We start from the raw sequence: 15,324 nt of genomic DNA, 5'->3' as shown, positions 1-15,324 counted from the left end.
ACATGTTTAACTATCCTTGAATCTCAGGGGTAAATCCCACTTTATTTAAGATTATGCTTATGTATGATTATTTGATATATAGTTATTTAATGGCATATGATTATTTAATGAGTTGTTGAATTTATTTTGACTGTATTTTTGAGGAATTTTGCATTTACTATCAAAGGAATGCTGTTGCTGTTGTTGTTTAGTTGCTCAGTCATGTCTAACTCTTTCCCAACCCCATGGGCTGTAGCCCGCCAGGCTCCTCTGTCCAGGGGATTTCCCAGGCTTGCCATTTCCTTCTCCTGAGGATCTTCCTAACCCAGGGATTGAACTCACATCTCCTGCATTGGCAGGAGATTCTTTACTACTGAGCCATCAGGGAGGCCCAATATTGACCTGTAACATTCTTTTCTTTTAGAGTTCTTGCCTAGCTTTGGTATCACAGTGATATTGGCATCATAAAGTAAGTTTGGGTGTATTTTTGTTCTTCAATTTGGGGGGAAGATTTTCAGAAAGATTCATGTTAAATTTTCATTAAATGCTTCGTAGAATTTACCAGGGATTTATCCAGGCTTGGATTTTTTTCTGTATGAGGTTGTTTTTTTTTTTTTTTTTTTTTTTTTTTTTTTTTTTTTATGACTGATTTAATTCTTCAAGATTGCCAGGAGAAACATCAGCCATCTCAGACATGCAGATGATGCCACTCTAATGGCAGAAATTGAAGAGGAACTAAAGAGCCTCTTGATAGGGGTGAAAAAGGGAAGTGAAAAAGCAGGCTTAAAATTTTACTGTATTCTCTCCCTGCCAGTAAGTTCTATAATGTCATGTTTTCATGCTGCTATTTAGTGAACTTTAATAACTCCCTCTAGCATTTCATGTTGGGCAGCTTTGTAGTGGTGTTGGATACTCTCAGTTTCTGTTTGGGAAGTTCTTTCTCCTTCATTTCTGAAATACAGCTTCAGTTAGTATTCTTTGTCAGTAGGTACTATGTTGTTGTTGTTCTTTGAGTACTTTGAATATGTCATCCCATGTTGTCTTAGCCTGCAATGTTTTTCTAGATTGCCATTGATAGCCTTATGGTGGTACACGGCAAGTTGCTTTCTCTTGTGATTTTCTTTTGTTATTTATTTATTTTATTTTTGGCTATGCTGGGTCTTCACTGCTATGCAGGCTTTTCTCTAGTTACAGTGAGATGGGGCTACTCTCTAGTTGCAGTGTGCAAGCTTCTCGTTGTGCTGGCTTCTCTTGATGCTGAGCACAGGCTCTAGAGAATGTGGGCTTCAGTAGCTGTGGTAATTGGACTCAGTAGTTTCAGGTCCTGGGCTCTAAAGCACAGGCTCAGTAGTTGTGGGGCACAGACTTAATTGCTCCATGGCATGTGCGGTTTTCCTGGATCAGGGATCGAACCCATGTCTCCTGCATTGACAGGTATGTTTTTTTACCACTGAGTCACCAGGGAAGCCTGGCAATTTTCAAAATAGTATCTTTGCCTTTAATTTTGGACAGTTTGACTCTAATGTGCCTTTGTGAACATCCCTTGATAATCAGCTTATTTGCAGTTCACTGGACTTCATGAATCTAGATGTTCATTTCCCTTCTCAGAAATGTGAAATTTCTAATCTTATTTCTTTTTTAAAAAAATTTGTTTATTTTTTAATTGAGGGATAATCGCTTTACAGAATTTTATTGTTTTCTGTCAAAGCTCAACATGAATCAGCCATAGGTATACATATGTCCCCTTCCTCTTGAGTCTCCCTCCTGTCTCCTTCATCATCTCACCCCTCTAGGTTGATAAAAAACCCCTGTTTGAGCTCCCTGAGACATACAGCGTTACTTCTTTAAGTAAACATTGTGTTCTTTTCTCTTTCTTCACTCTTTCTGACATTTCCAAAATGCTTTATTTCAGTCAATGAAATGTCTTAAGTCAAACAGGGTTTTTTCATTCTTTTTCCCTCTTGTTGTTGTTCCTATGACTGTATAATTTTAAAATGTCTGTCCTTGAGTTCACTGAGTCTTTTTCTGTTTTATTATATCTGCAATAGAAACTCTCTATTAAGTTTTTAGTTGTTATTACCTTCTTTAGCTCCAGAGTTTATGTGTATGTTTTTCACTGTTTCTTTCTGTCTTTGTTGAACTCATGTTTTCATCCATTGTTTCTGATTTTGTTTTGTTGTCTATGTTCTCTTGCAGCACAATGGTTTTCCTTAAAATGGTTATAATGAATTATTTATCAGGCTCAATACATGATAACTTTCCTACTCTTGGACATTTGCCCTTACCACATATCTGTGAACTCAGAGACTTATAAAACAATTTTTAAAAGCTGCATTTCAGTCATATATTAGTACATTATAAGTGTTTCTCATATCACTGTCAGAAAAAGTTATTGAAATATTTTTATATCTTTTAGAGAAAAGAATCTGTAAATTATCTCTGGGTACGTAGTAGGTAGACTCCTAAACTTTCCCCATGATCTGTATCCCTTGAAGTTGCTTCTGTAATTAAGTTAACCTACAAGGTAAGAGTAAAGCAACTGTGCAGACATAATTAAAATCCAACATCAGTTAATTGTAAGTAATCTAAGGGAGATTATCCTAAGTTGGCTTTACTTAATCACTTGGTAGACCTTTAAAAGGAGACTTGGACTTTCACTGAGGTCAGAGAGACTCTTTTGCTGGCCTTGAAGAATTAGGCTGACATGAAATAGTTATGTGCAAAGAAATGAATTATTTCAACAACTACATGAGTTTAGAAGATGATGCTGGGCTTCACATGAAACTGCAGCCCCAGCCAGAGTCTGGATTGCTCCCTTGTGATACCTGAAGTACAACACCTAGTTTAGCTATGTCAGAATCTCTACCCACACATCCTATGACATAATAAATAATTGGGCTCCCTTGATAGCTCAGTTGGTAAAGAATCCTCCTGCAATGCAGGAGACCCTGTTTCAATTCCTCGGTCAGGAAGATCCCCTGGAGAAGGGAAAGCTACCCATTCCAGTATTCTGGCCTTGAAAATTTCATGGACTGTATAGGCCATGGAATCACAAAGAGTTGGACAGTACTGAGTGACCTTCACTTTCACTTCACTTTCAATAAATAATTATTATTTAGAAATCCTAAGTTGTGTAAATTTGTTATGTAGCAAAGGAAACCTAATGCAAGGTGGATGTTAAAACAAAGTTTTAAAAGATTAAAATTTTTAAATTTAAAAATTCATATTAAGACATATTGGTTGTTCCTTATAAACACACATAAATCTCCAGGTTTGAACTTTCATTTAAATATCATTACAAGAATACCTACAGTGATGTCACATATGTGATTTATAGAAAAATATCAGAATTTGGACAACTTACAGTTTTCTATTTATAAAATTGAACATTTTTCATGAAATTACTGTGCCCAACACATATAAGGATTAAGATATCTATGTGTAAAAATTCAAGGCATCAAGGATTCATATTCACATTTTGATTTCCCATATATTAGGCTAATGCCAGTAAAAAAAAAGAAAAGAAATGGAAGGTCCCCAATTCTCCAAAATCCTGAAGAGGGGAAGAGTCCATTATAAGATGGGTTTAATAAACCTAATCATAAATCTATTCCTTTTTACCTCTTTCTCATTAAATGGGCTAATTTTATAATAATCTTATAAATACATATTTAAACTTGTATATAATTAACTCAGTCATTCAATTTAACAAGTCAATTAATCCAAGGTGCCAATTTGGATTCAGGAAAATTCTTTGGTTTGATAAAGACAAAACTGTTATATGTTAAAAAAAGAAAAAAAAAACAACACAAAACATTTATCAGTGTTCTATTTAATTATGGAATTATGTGGTAATTTCATGTTGGGTAAATACCTCTAATTTCTTAAGTGGTATCTTATAAAATAAGTATATAGTTGTGCATATTAGCTTGCAGTACATATTTACTCATGGTCATACTTTAAATTTTCTATAATGAAAGAAATATAATATTGGAACAAACAAGCATGCAGTTTTTTTTTTTTAACTTTCTAAAACTTGTGTGCCTGTTCATAATTTTTTTGGTAAAAAGATGGGTAAATATTGAGTGCTAAATTACATTGGTTAAATAAATTTAAGCATAAAACAAAACTGCAAAAAAAAGTTAATTAGGCAATTTATTCTCCAGACTTGCCCCTCCCTAACACCTTCATGAATGCTCTGGCCACTTCCTTATTTCGGAGGCTGTAGATGAGGGGATTCAGCATGGGAGTGAGGATGGTGTAGAAGGCTGATACCATCTTGTCCTGGGTAGGGGATCGGTCAGACACAGGCCGCATATATATGAACATGGCAGCTCCATAATACATTCCCACCACCATGAGGTGGGAAGAACAGGTCGCAAAAGCTTTTCGGCGACCCTCTGCAGATCCCATGCGAATGACAGCCATAATAACACGGACATAGGAAGCGATAATGACTGCTACAGGGAAAAGAAGCATAATTACACAGCAAATAAACATTAACCTTTCAAATAGCAATGTGTTAGTGCATGAGAGAGTGAGAAGGGCAGGGACATCACAGAAAAAGTGGGGTATTTCCCGGGAACCACAATATGGGAAGGACAATGCAACTGCAATAACAATTATGCCATCAAAAGAACCAACAACCCAAGAAGAAACAGCCACGAGACAACAGATCTTCTGGCTCATGAGAACTGAATATCGTAATGGGTGGCAAATGGCAACATACCGATCATAGGCCATTGCAGCCAACAGGAAGCATTCAGATCCAAGTAGGGACACATATAAGAATATCTGGGTTCCACACCCAGCCAGAGAGATGGACTTCTTTCCAGACAAGTAGTTGAAAGTCATCTTGGGTACAGTGGTACAAATAAGCATGAGGTCCATGAGGGATAGCTGACTGAGGAGCAAGTACATGGGAGTGTGGAGCTGAGTATCCAGGTAGATGAGGAGAACCATGATAGTGTTTCCCATGAAGGCCACTGTGAAGATGCCCAAGACCAGAGAGAAGAGGAAGATGTGGGTGGGACTGTGATCAAAGATTCCCAGCAAGATGAAGTTAGAGTTTAAAGTATGATTCTCCCATGCCATGATGAATATATTCACTGTGGAGAATACAACATGTGAGAAATCTCCAATATTTTGTTATGGAAATATCAAGGATTTTTAGCCTAGATCACCATTGCTATAATGTCTATATATAGCAAATTCTATTTCTCTGAGTATCACTTTTTAAAAATGTGTAGACAAGGGAATCCCATGGATAGAGGAGCTTGTCAGGCTACAGTCCATGAAGTCGCAAAGAGCTGGACATGACTGAAGCAACTTAGCACGGCACATATAGGAAAACTTATTTCTCAGAGAATCATTTTTTAAAATTTGTAGATAAGAGATATTAGACTTATTTTTAGCTTTAATGATTTGGATAAAAAAAACACATAGTTAACATGCATATTTGTTCCACAATTAAAATGCAAGTGATCTCTCAAAAGGCATATAATCTAATTTCAGCAACCAGCCAACTCAGATATGTAGTGCTGATTATCCCTTCAGAAGTCAAGAGTCATTATGAGCTATCTGAAGACTCATGAATTGCTGGGAAGTCAATGAGATTTTCTGTTACGTTTTTCTATAGAATTTAGCGTACCACTCTATGATATTAATAAAAATTCTTTCTACTAAAGTGTGGAAGAAAGCATGTATGTTTAGAAATGAGATAGGATTAATCAAATACCAGGTGAAGAGAAGGGATTGAGAAACTGTTAATCAGAAGTATATCTAATAGTACATGTTGCTTATAATAGTGAATTGTAGTAGATAAAATTTCTCACCAATATGACCATTACTAACTCTATCTAATAAGATAAGGTGTATCCATGAAATATCCTGGTACAGGTCATTTTTCTGGAGAAGCAGACTAGAGTGAAATAGCACAGTTCAAACACCTGGAACAAATCATTTTATCTGTGTGATCTTAGTTAATTTCTCTAAGCTTTATTTTCTACTCTGTAAAATTTGACATTTTTTATATCTATATTGTAGAATGTTATTAAGACTAAATGAGATCATGTTTACAAAGTATGGATATTACCTGGGATATAGTTTAAATATATATATATATATATATATATTTATTTAATACCTATAACTATATAAGTATTTTTAAATAAATAAATACTACAGGAGGGAAGAGAGATTACTCATACTTTAGACTATTCTATCTTTTCAATTTCCTTAGCCAGATTCATTGAGGGGATTCTTTGGCTTCACAGCAGCATATTTTTTAATGTCTGTTTATAAATCTTTTTTTTTTTTTCTCTTTTCTTACCTGTTACTTCATTATTGAAGGCAATGGCTTCCTTTCTATGTCTTTGCATGTGTTTTCTCTCCTCTGGGTGTAGTGCAGAGCAGTAACTGGTATTTTGGTTTTTGGCTTTGGGAAAAAAAAAAAATTCATGTGGTTCTGCCAAATTAACTAAAATTATGCATTTTATTTGACAGAAAATCTGATTTAAAGCACAGCATAGTTATCCATTATTTTATGACTTTTGTACTAATGTTAGGGAAAGCACATTGAAACTGCCCACCCTGGCCAGGCACCATAGAAACCATCTGCATGAGTTGTTTTACAACAGGAGGTCCTGGTAAGGAACACAGAACTAATAAGCCACTACCAACCAGAAGAGCCAAAAGGAGACACCACATGTCAGACCACCTCCCAGAATCCTTCTCACTGGCATTCAACTTGGCTGAACAAGCTGTGTACCACCAGGAAGGACTCTGAGTCAGAATGATTGGCTAAAGACAACCTGGAAACTAATCCCATCACCATAAAACCTGAGACTGTGAGCCATGTGGCGGAGCAGTTTGCCTTGGGTTCCCTTACCCTACTGCTCTCTGCTCGGGCACACTTTCCCAATAAAATCTCTTGCTTTGATAGCTCATGTCTCCTCGGACAATTCATTTCTGAGTGTTAGACAAGAGCCCAGTTTTGGGCCCTGAAAGGGATCCCCCTTCTTGCAATGCTAATCTCTATCAAAAGTAATCATCTTAGCTTATTCTAATATATAGCTTTTGAATAAAATATAGCTCCATCCTGCTGTACTCTTGAAATATTGAGATATTTTGAAATAATTATCATCTCCCTCAGACTTACCTTCTGAGAGGCAGGAAGGCCGGGGTCTCCAAACTGAGGAAATAGGCTGCAAGAATCAGACAGTTTTTCCCTCTCCCTTAAGCAGCAGGAGGAAACAAACTACTATTCCCAGATTTTTGTTTTCCTTCTCCATACAAAATTAAAAGGAGATTTCTCTTTGGAAATGTTTTCCTTAAGATATGTTAATGAAACTATGTATTTGCTTTGGAATTTGCCTTTCTCTGTTTCCACCTAAGACTAACTTTTTTCTTTTCTCAAACCTTGGGCTGATAATAGCTCAGTAAACCAGTATTCATATCAATTGTTTTATGGCTGGGGGATGACACACCTTGTGCCATCCTCTCTCAAAAATGCATATTGTGGGAGATGGGCCTGGTGAAATGCTGTCAGCCTTGAGGTGTCTCTCTTATCTGATTAATAGCTTTCTAACAGACATAAAACAGCTTGCTAAAGATTAGCAGAGGGGCACTGTCCATCCCCCTTCTAATGTCTATATCAGAAGCTTTCTCTGTCCCCTTTTTATACCTTAATAAAACCCTGCTATACAAAAGCTCTCGAGTGATCAAGCCTGGTCTTTGGTCCTGAAGTTAAATCTTCTTCTTTAGAGATCACGAATCCAAAACCATTCATCATAAGCTATCACTTCCAAATGTTCCTAAGAAGACATGGTACTACTTGCTAGATAAAAATGTTTAAATTTCTAGAGAAAACCTATTTAATAAAATTTTGCTAAGTCATCTGAGATTTCTATTTGAAATCCCTCCAGCTTATCCAGTCCCCTGTCTTTAATTACAGTTATATATGTGATCACTCATTTTTTCTCCTAAGGCCTCATATAAAAATAGTTTTCTATCTTTAAAGTGTGAATCTTATTAATATTTAATATCAATATAAAAGTTTGTCACTTTCTAGATTAATAATATAAATTCCTTAATTCTTATCATCTGTATTTTCTGACTGATTCATATATCAATCACTCTATATTCACACTCCTTTTTAAAAATCTTTCATAATTTCTAATTATTTCATTATGAACTATATAAGTTCCAAAAGAACATTTGGATTCCTCATTTTAAAATGAGTAAATACTCATTGAGCTGTAAGCTTTATTATCTCTAAGTAAAATATTTAAATTCATTATTTATTTTAAAATTGATGATTCACAAGTGGAGTGAATTGACTTGAGATTTGGAGTCATTTGACTTGAGATTCCTATACTAGAGATGTCAATATTATTTTAATTTATTCCTTTTTTGAAAACTTGACATTTGTGGCCACTTTCTCTTGATTCTAGTACTGGTTGTCTTGTCACTGTCTCCAGATACTATATAATTAGGTAATTTTTCTTCTATGAAATAATTTGACTCCCTAAGATTTTTATTTGCTCTCTTACTCTTTCATTAGTATCGTGATTACTGCATCTATATATCTTCACTCAATATTTTTTCTGAATACCAGATCCTAACAAATGCTTGCTAATTATAAATTTTATGATAGTCTTCTTTCATCTTATTTTCATGTCCAATTCTGAACTATTATCTCTCCATGAATCTATCACTCTTTTAATATTAACTTCAATTTTTAAGTCATTCTCCATCTTATTAATGATGTTTCTGCTCAGGAGTAATGTAGGATAGGAATAAGGTCCTTAGAAGGGAAATATATGAACTTTCAAAAATACTGCCCATCACATGCAAGAATTCTTGAGCTATTTTACATTCTCATTAGCTACATAAACAGAAATAGCATTTTCTTTCATCACAATCTCAAAAATCATTTTCTATTGCTTAATTTAAAAAAAAGCACTTTGTAAACCTATTTGTAAGAAATGGTTTCTCATTCTTATAATTGTATAAATTTTCATTACTGATTTGAGTAGCTGTTCTATATGTTTATTAGTGATTCAGATTTCTTCTTCAGTAAATTGCTTTAAAATCATTACTTTATCCCTTGTGAAAGCAAAATGATAGAAACATAATTTCATAGTTTTCATATTTATTTCCAATTCTCATGCGGTCATGGCAGGCTATACTCCATAGGGTCGCAAAGAGTTGGACACGACACAGCACAGCACAAAGTACAGCTTACTTAGTATATAGTTGAATGTTTGTGTGTATGAATGTACACACTTAAAAATCATAAGCATCAGTACATTTTAGGCTTCATAATGATTTTAAAACTCTGATTCTTGCAAACTACTAATGTGCATGGGACTGTTCTGAGTGTCTCAAAAATATACACTCATATAATTCACACCATTTTCCCATTATTGTAATTTTCACCCCATTTAACAGACATAAAAACTGAAGCAGAGAGAATATGCTAATTTTCCCATGGTTACATATCTAGTGAGAAGGCTGAGTTGTGAAGACAAGTCTCTGACTGCAGAGTTTTTGCCTGACTATATAATCTCCAGGGAGAGAAAGAAATACCAAAGTCTAATATTTGTTTTCATGTGTGTATCCTAAGTCACTTCAGTCGGCACTGGTAAGCAGGTTCCCTATCACTAGCACCACCTGGGGAGCCATAGGCAATGAAATTAAATTAGGCAAAGTTTGAGATAGGAATGAACTAAATAGTTCTGGATTTCTTGGAGGATTATGCTTCAAAGTAGACCTTTCAGAAGAACCATAAATATGTCTGCAAAATAAGAGCATGATAATTCAGGCTATCCCAAGTACAGAGTCCCTAAGAGAGCTTGTCTGGTGATTCCACAGACACAAACAGCAAAAACATAAGTTTGGAAGTAAACAAGAGGAAAAGTCAATATCGAGTTGTATAAACAAAATGAGATCATCTCTGTAAAGATGAAAACTAAAATATAGAAAGGCCATTAAAAGAAAATAAGAAATAATCATATAGAGGAAAAATATTTTAAAAGATGCACAGTTGCCTTAATGTCAAAAAAGTAATAGAGTGACACTAGCAATGAACAATAAGAAAATAAAATTAAGTAAACAGTTCATATGTCATACCATAAAAAGAATAATATATTTACTAATAAATTAAACAAAATAACAGATTTTTAGGCTTGCAAAAATTTGAGGAAAAGAAACACTACGAGAAAGAAATTCAAAGACATTCTGTGTCAATCAATTAGAGGAATATTATTGTTAAGTTGGAAAACATCCCCCAAATTGATTTATAGATGCAATACCATCTCTATAAAAAAGTTCCAGCTGCTCTTTTTTCAGAATTGTCAAGCTAATCCTAAATTTTATACGGTATTTCAAGATACCTAGAATATCTTAAGCAAGTTTTACCAGAACAAAGAGAATTCACACTGTAAGGGGAATATGCTACTTCCTTGGTTCTGTCTCATCACAACAAAAATTTGAAACAATGGATGTTAAAGCCCTTCACTTGTCACAGCTCTCAGACAGTGTTATAGCTCTGTGTTACAGTTCAGTTTTATTTAGAAAATAAAGGAAAATATATCCTGGAGGCATGAGGGCATGCCAAACCAAAAGACGCGAAGAGAAGAGAGAGAGAGAGACTTCTAGCCCTTTGGCTCCTCTCCTTATATGTTTTTCCCTCCCCCTGGGCCTGGTGTATGTAAACTGGACTGGCCAGGAGTGCTGTTTGTTTTACCCGATGTCCTTACTCTGGTCCTCGGACCTTCCTTTTTTCTATTTTCATGGGCTTTTTCCTTCCTTATCAAAAGAAGGAAGGGAATACCATCACCATTCTGGACTCCTTTTTCCTATTCTAACTACCTAACAACAATTTCTGAGTTTTCATTTACATTGAAACTATGGTGATCAAGGCAGTACAGCAATAACAAAAGAATATATATGTAGATGCATGAAATAGAATTAACAGTTCAAGAGTAATTATATCCATCTATGGTCAACTGATTTTTCTACAGATGTACCAAAAATAAAAATAATGGAGAAAGTAGTGTCTCTTCAATAAATGGTGCTGTGACAACTGGATACAGCAAAGCAAAATAATAAAGTTGACCCTGTCTCACACCATACACAAAAAATTACTTCAAAGGTACCAATGACATAAATATAAGAACTAAAACTATAAAACTCAAGAGGGAAACATTGATCTTTTGACTTTGTATTAAACGATGACTTTCCAGAAATTATGCAAAAATCTTAAGCATTAAAATGTTAAATACTTTGGACTACATCAAAATAAAACAAATTCATAAATTCTAATTCTAAGGATGTTAAAAACAGAGTGAAAACACAACACATTGAAAGGGAAAATATTTGCAAAATATATCTGATAAGAGTCTATTATCCAGAATATAAAAGAAGCCTAAAAACTCAACAACAAAAATACATTTATAACCAATTTTGTGAGGAATAGTTTGAGATGAGGCAAGTAAGAAAGGAAGATGACCTCAACAGAGACAGGTTACCTTTTATTCAGGCAAAGAGGGGTGACAGTTGGTCTAATGACCGGGCTAAACATGTGAAGGAGCAGGGAGGGTTCTTATTTAAGGGAAGGGTTCAATCAGTGTGCTTCCCCTAACACTATCACCTGACTAGGATAATAAGGGAGTATATCTGAAAGTGAAAGTTGCTCAGTTGTATCTGACTCGTTGTGACCCCATGGACTATACAGTCTATGGAATTCTCGAGGCCAGAATACTGCAGTGGGTAGCCTTTTCCTTCTCCAGGGGATCTTCCCAACCCAGGGATTGAACCCAGGTCTCCCACATTGCATGCAGATTCTTTGTCAGCTGAGCCACAAGGGAAGCCCTGATATTATCCTGACTATGTGGTTTAGTCCCTAAGTCATATCCGACTCTTGTGACCCCATGGACTGTAGCCTGTCAGGCTTCTTTGCAGGAATGGCCAAGAGGAGCCACCCCGAGTCCGAGGTCAGGGGCAACAGCTGGGAGGAGCCACCCCACGCCTGAGGCCAGGGGCGGCGGCTGGGAGGACCAACCCCACATCCAGGGAGCGGTGGCTGCTTGGGCGCAGCAGAGCCTAGAGGAGCTATCCCACATTGAAGGTCAGGAACGGCAGCGGTGAGGAGATACCCTTCGTCCAAGGTAAGGAGCAGCGGCTATGCTTTGCTGGAGCAGACGTGAAGAGATACCCCATGACCAAGGTAAGAGAAACCCAAATAAGATGGTAGGTGTTGCAAGAAGGCATCAGAGGGCAGACACACTGAAACCATAATCACAGAAAACTAGTCAATCTAATCGCACTAGGACCACAGCCTTGTCTATCTCAATGAAACTAAGCCATGCCCACGGGGCAACCCAAGATGGGTGGGTCATCGTGGAGAGGCCTGACAGAATGTGGTCCACTGGAGAAAGGAATGGCAAACCACTTCAGTATTCTTGCCTTGAGAACCCCATGAACAGTAGGAAAAGGCAAAATGATAGGATACTGAAAGAGGAACTCCCCAGGTCAGTAGGTGGCCAACACGCTACTGGAGATCAGTGGAGAAATAACTCCAGAAAGAATGAAGGGATGAAGCAAAAGCAAAAACAATACCCAGCTGTGGATGTAACTGGTGATAGAAGCAAGGTCCGATGCTATAAAGAGCAATATTGCATAGGATCCTGGAATGTCAGGTCCATGAATCAAGGCAAATTGGAAGTGGTCAAACAAAAGATGACAAGAGTGAATGTCGACATTCCAGGAATCAGCGAACTAAAATGGACTGGAATGGGTGAATTTAACTCAGATGACCATTACATCTACTACTGCAAGCAGGAATCCCTCAGAAGAAATGGAATAGCCATCATGGTCAACAGAAGAGTCCGAAATGCAGTACTTGGATGCAATCTCAAAAACGACAGAATGATCTCTGTTTGTCTCCAAGGCAAACCATTCAATATCACAGTTATCCAAGTCTATGCCCCAACCAGTAACGCTTAAGAAGCTGAAGCTGAACGGTTCTATGAAGACCTATAAGACCTTTTAGAACTAAACCCAAAAAAGATGTCCTTTTCATTACAGGGGACTGGAATGCAAAAGTAGGAAGTCAAGAAACACCTGGAGTAACAGGCAAATTTGGCCTTGGAATACGGAATGAAGCAGGGCAAAGACTAATAGAGTTTTGCCAAGAAAATGCACTGGTCATAGCAAACATCCTCTTCCAACAACACAAGAGGAGACGCTACACATGGACATCACCAGATGGTCAACACTGAAATCAGACTGATGATATTCTTTGCAGCCAAAGATGGAGAAGCTCTATACAGTCAGCAAAAACAGGACCGGGAGCTGACTGTGGCTCAGATCATGAGCTCCTTATTGCCAAATTCAGACTTAAATTGAAGAAAGTAGGGAAAACCGCTAGACCATTCAGGTATGACCTAAATCAAATCCCTTATGATTATGCAGTGGAAGTGAGAAATAGATTTAAGGGCCTAGACCTGATAGATAGAGTGCCTGATGAACTATGGAATGAGGTTCCTGACACTGTACAGGAGACAGGGATCAAACCATCCCCATGGAAAAGAAATGCAAAAAAGCAAAATGGCTGTCTGGGGAGGCCTTACAAATAGCTGTGAAAAGAAGAGAGGTGAAAAACAAAGGAGAAAAGAAAAGATGTAAGCATCTGAATGCAGAGTTCCAAAGACTAGCAAGAAGAGATAAGAAAGGCTTCTTCAGTGATCAATGCAAAGAAATAGAGGAAAACAACAGAATGGGAAAGACTAGAGATTTCTTCAAGAAAATTAGAGATACCAAGGGAACATTTCATGCAAAGATGGGCTCGACACAGGACAGAAATGATATGGGCCTAACAGAAGCAGAAGATATTAAGAAGAAGTGGCAAGAATACATGGAAGAACTGTACAAAAAAGATCTTCACAACCCAGATAATCATGATGGTGTGATCACTCACCTAGAGTTGGACATCCTGGAATGTGAAGTCAAGTGGGCCTTAGAAAGCATAACTATAAACAAAGCTAGTGGAGGTCATGGAATTCCAGTTGAGCTATTTCAAATCCTGAAAGATGATGCTGTGAAAGTGCTGCACTTAAGATGCCAGCAAATTGGGAAAATTCAGCAGTGGCCACAGGACTGGAAAAGGTCAATATTCATTACCATCCCAAAGAAAGGCAATGTCAAAGAATGCTCAAACTACCGCACAGTTGCACTCATCTCACATGCTAGTAAATTAATGCTCAAAACTCTCCAAGCCAGGCTTCAGCAATACATGAACCGTGAACTTCCAGATGTTCAAGCTAGTTTTAGAAAAGGCAGGGGAACCAGAGATCAAATTGCCAACATCCGCTGGATCATGGAAAAAGCAAGAGAGTTCCAGAAAAACATCTATTTTTGCTTTATTGACTATGCCAAAGCCTTTGACTGTGTGGATCACAATAAACTGTGGAAAATTCTGAAAGAGATGTGAATACCAGACCACCTGACTTGCCTCTTGCGAAATCTGTGTGCAGGTCAGGAAGCAACAATTAGAACTGGACATGGAACAACAGACTGGTTTCAAACAGGAAAAGGAGTACATCAAGGCTTTATATTGTCACCCTGCTTATTTAACTTATATGCAGAGTACATCATGAGAAACGCTGGACTGGAAGAAGCACAAGCTGGAAGCAAGGTTGCCTGGAGAAATATCAATAACCTCAGATATGCAGATGACAACACCCTTATGGCAGAAAGTGAAGAGGAGCTAAAAAGCCTCTTTATGAAAGTGAAAGTGGAGAGTGAAAAAGTTGGCTTAAAACTCAACATTCAGAAAATGAAGATCATGGCATCCGGTCCCATCACTTCATGGGAAATATTTGGGGAAACAGTAGAAACAGTGTCAGACTTTATTTTTTGGGGCTCCAAAATCACTACAGATGGTGACTGCAGCCATGAAATTAAAAGACGCTTACTCCTTGGAGGAAAAGTTATGACCAACCTAGACAGCATATTCAAAAGCAGAGACATTACTTTGCCGACTAAGGTCCGTCTAGTCAAGGCTATGGTTTTTCCTGTGGTCATGTATGGATGTGAGAGTTGGACTGTGAAGAAGCTGAGCTCTGAAGAATTGATGCTTTTGAACTGTGGTGTTGGAGGACTCCTGAGAGTCCCTTGGACTGCAAGGAGATCCAACCAGTCCATTCTGAAGGAGTTCAGCCCTGGGATTTCTTTGGAAGGAATGATGCTAAAGCTGAAACTCCAGTACTTTGGCCACCTCATGCGAAGAGTTGACTCACTGGAAAAGACTCTGATGCTGGGAGGGATTGGGAGCAGGAG

General features: G+C 37.2%; 1 protein-coding gene across 1 annotated transcript; it reads right to left on the bottom strand.

The window, feature by feature from the left end:
* Window positions 1–4,134: 4,134 nt before the first annotated feature.
* On the bottom strand, window positions 4,135–5,073 carry LOC128050743 (olfactory receptor 2M3-like). The gene has a single exon (XM_052643095.1). The coding sequence runs from the start codon at window positions 5,071–5,073 to the stop codon at window positions 4,135–4,137; it is 939 nt and encodes a 312-aa protein (XP_052499055.1).
* Window positions 5,074–15,324: the final 10,251 nt, after the last annotated feature.

This window comes from Budorcas taxicolor, chromosome 7 (genome assembly GCF_023091745.1).
Source record: "Budorcas taxicolor isolate Tak-1 chromosome 7, Takin1.1, whole genome shotgun sequence".
Classification (NCBI taxonomy): Eukaryota; Metazoa; Chordata; class Mammalia; order Artiodactyla; family Bovidae; genus Budorcas; species Budorcas taxicolor.
This window is presented reverse-complemented; position numbering and strand designations above follow the sequence as displayed.

Bases quoted from the DNA above. Each gene is read 5' to 3' on its own strand.
- LOC128050743 (XM_052643095.1), bottom strand. From the start codon at position 5,073: ATGGCATGGGAGAATCATACTTTAAACTCTAACTTCATCTTGCTGGGA.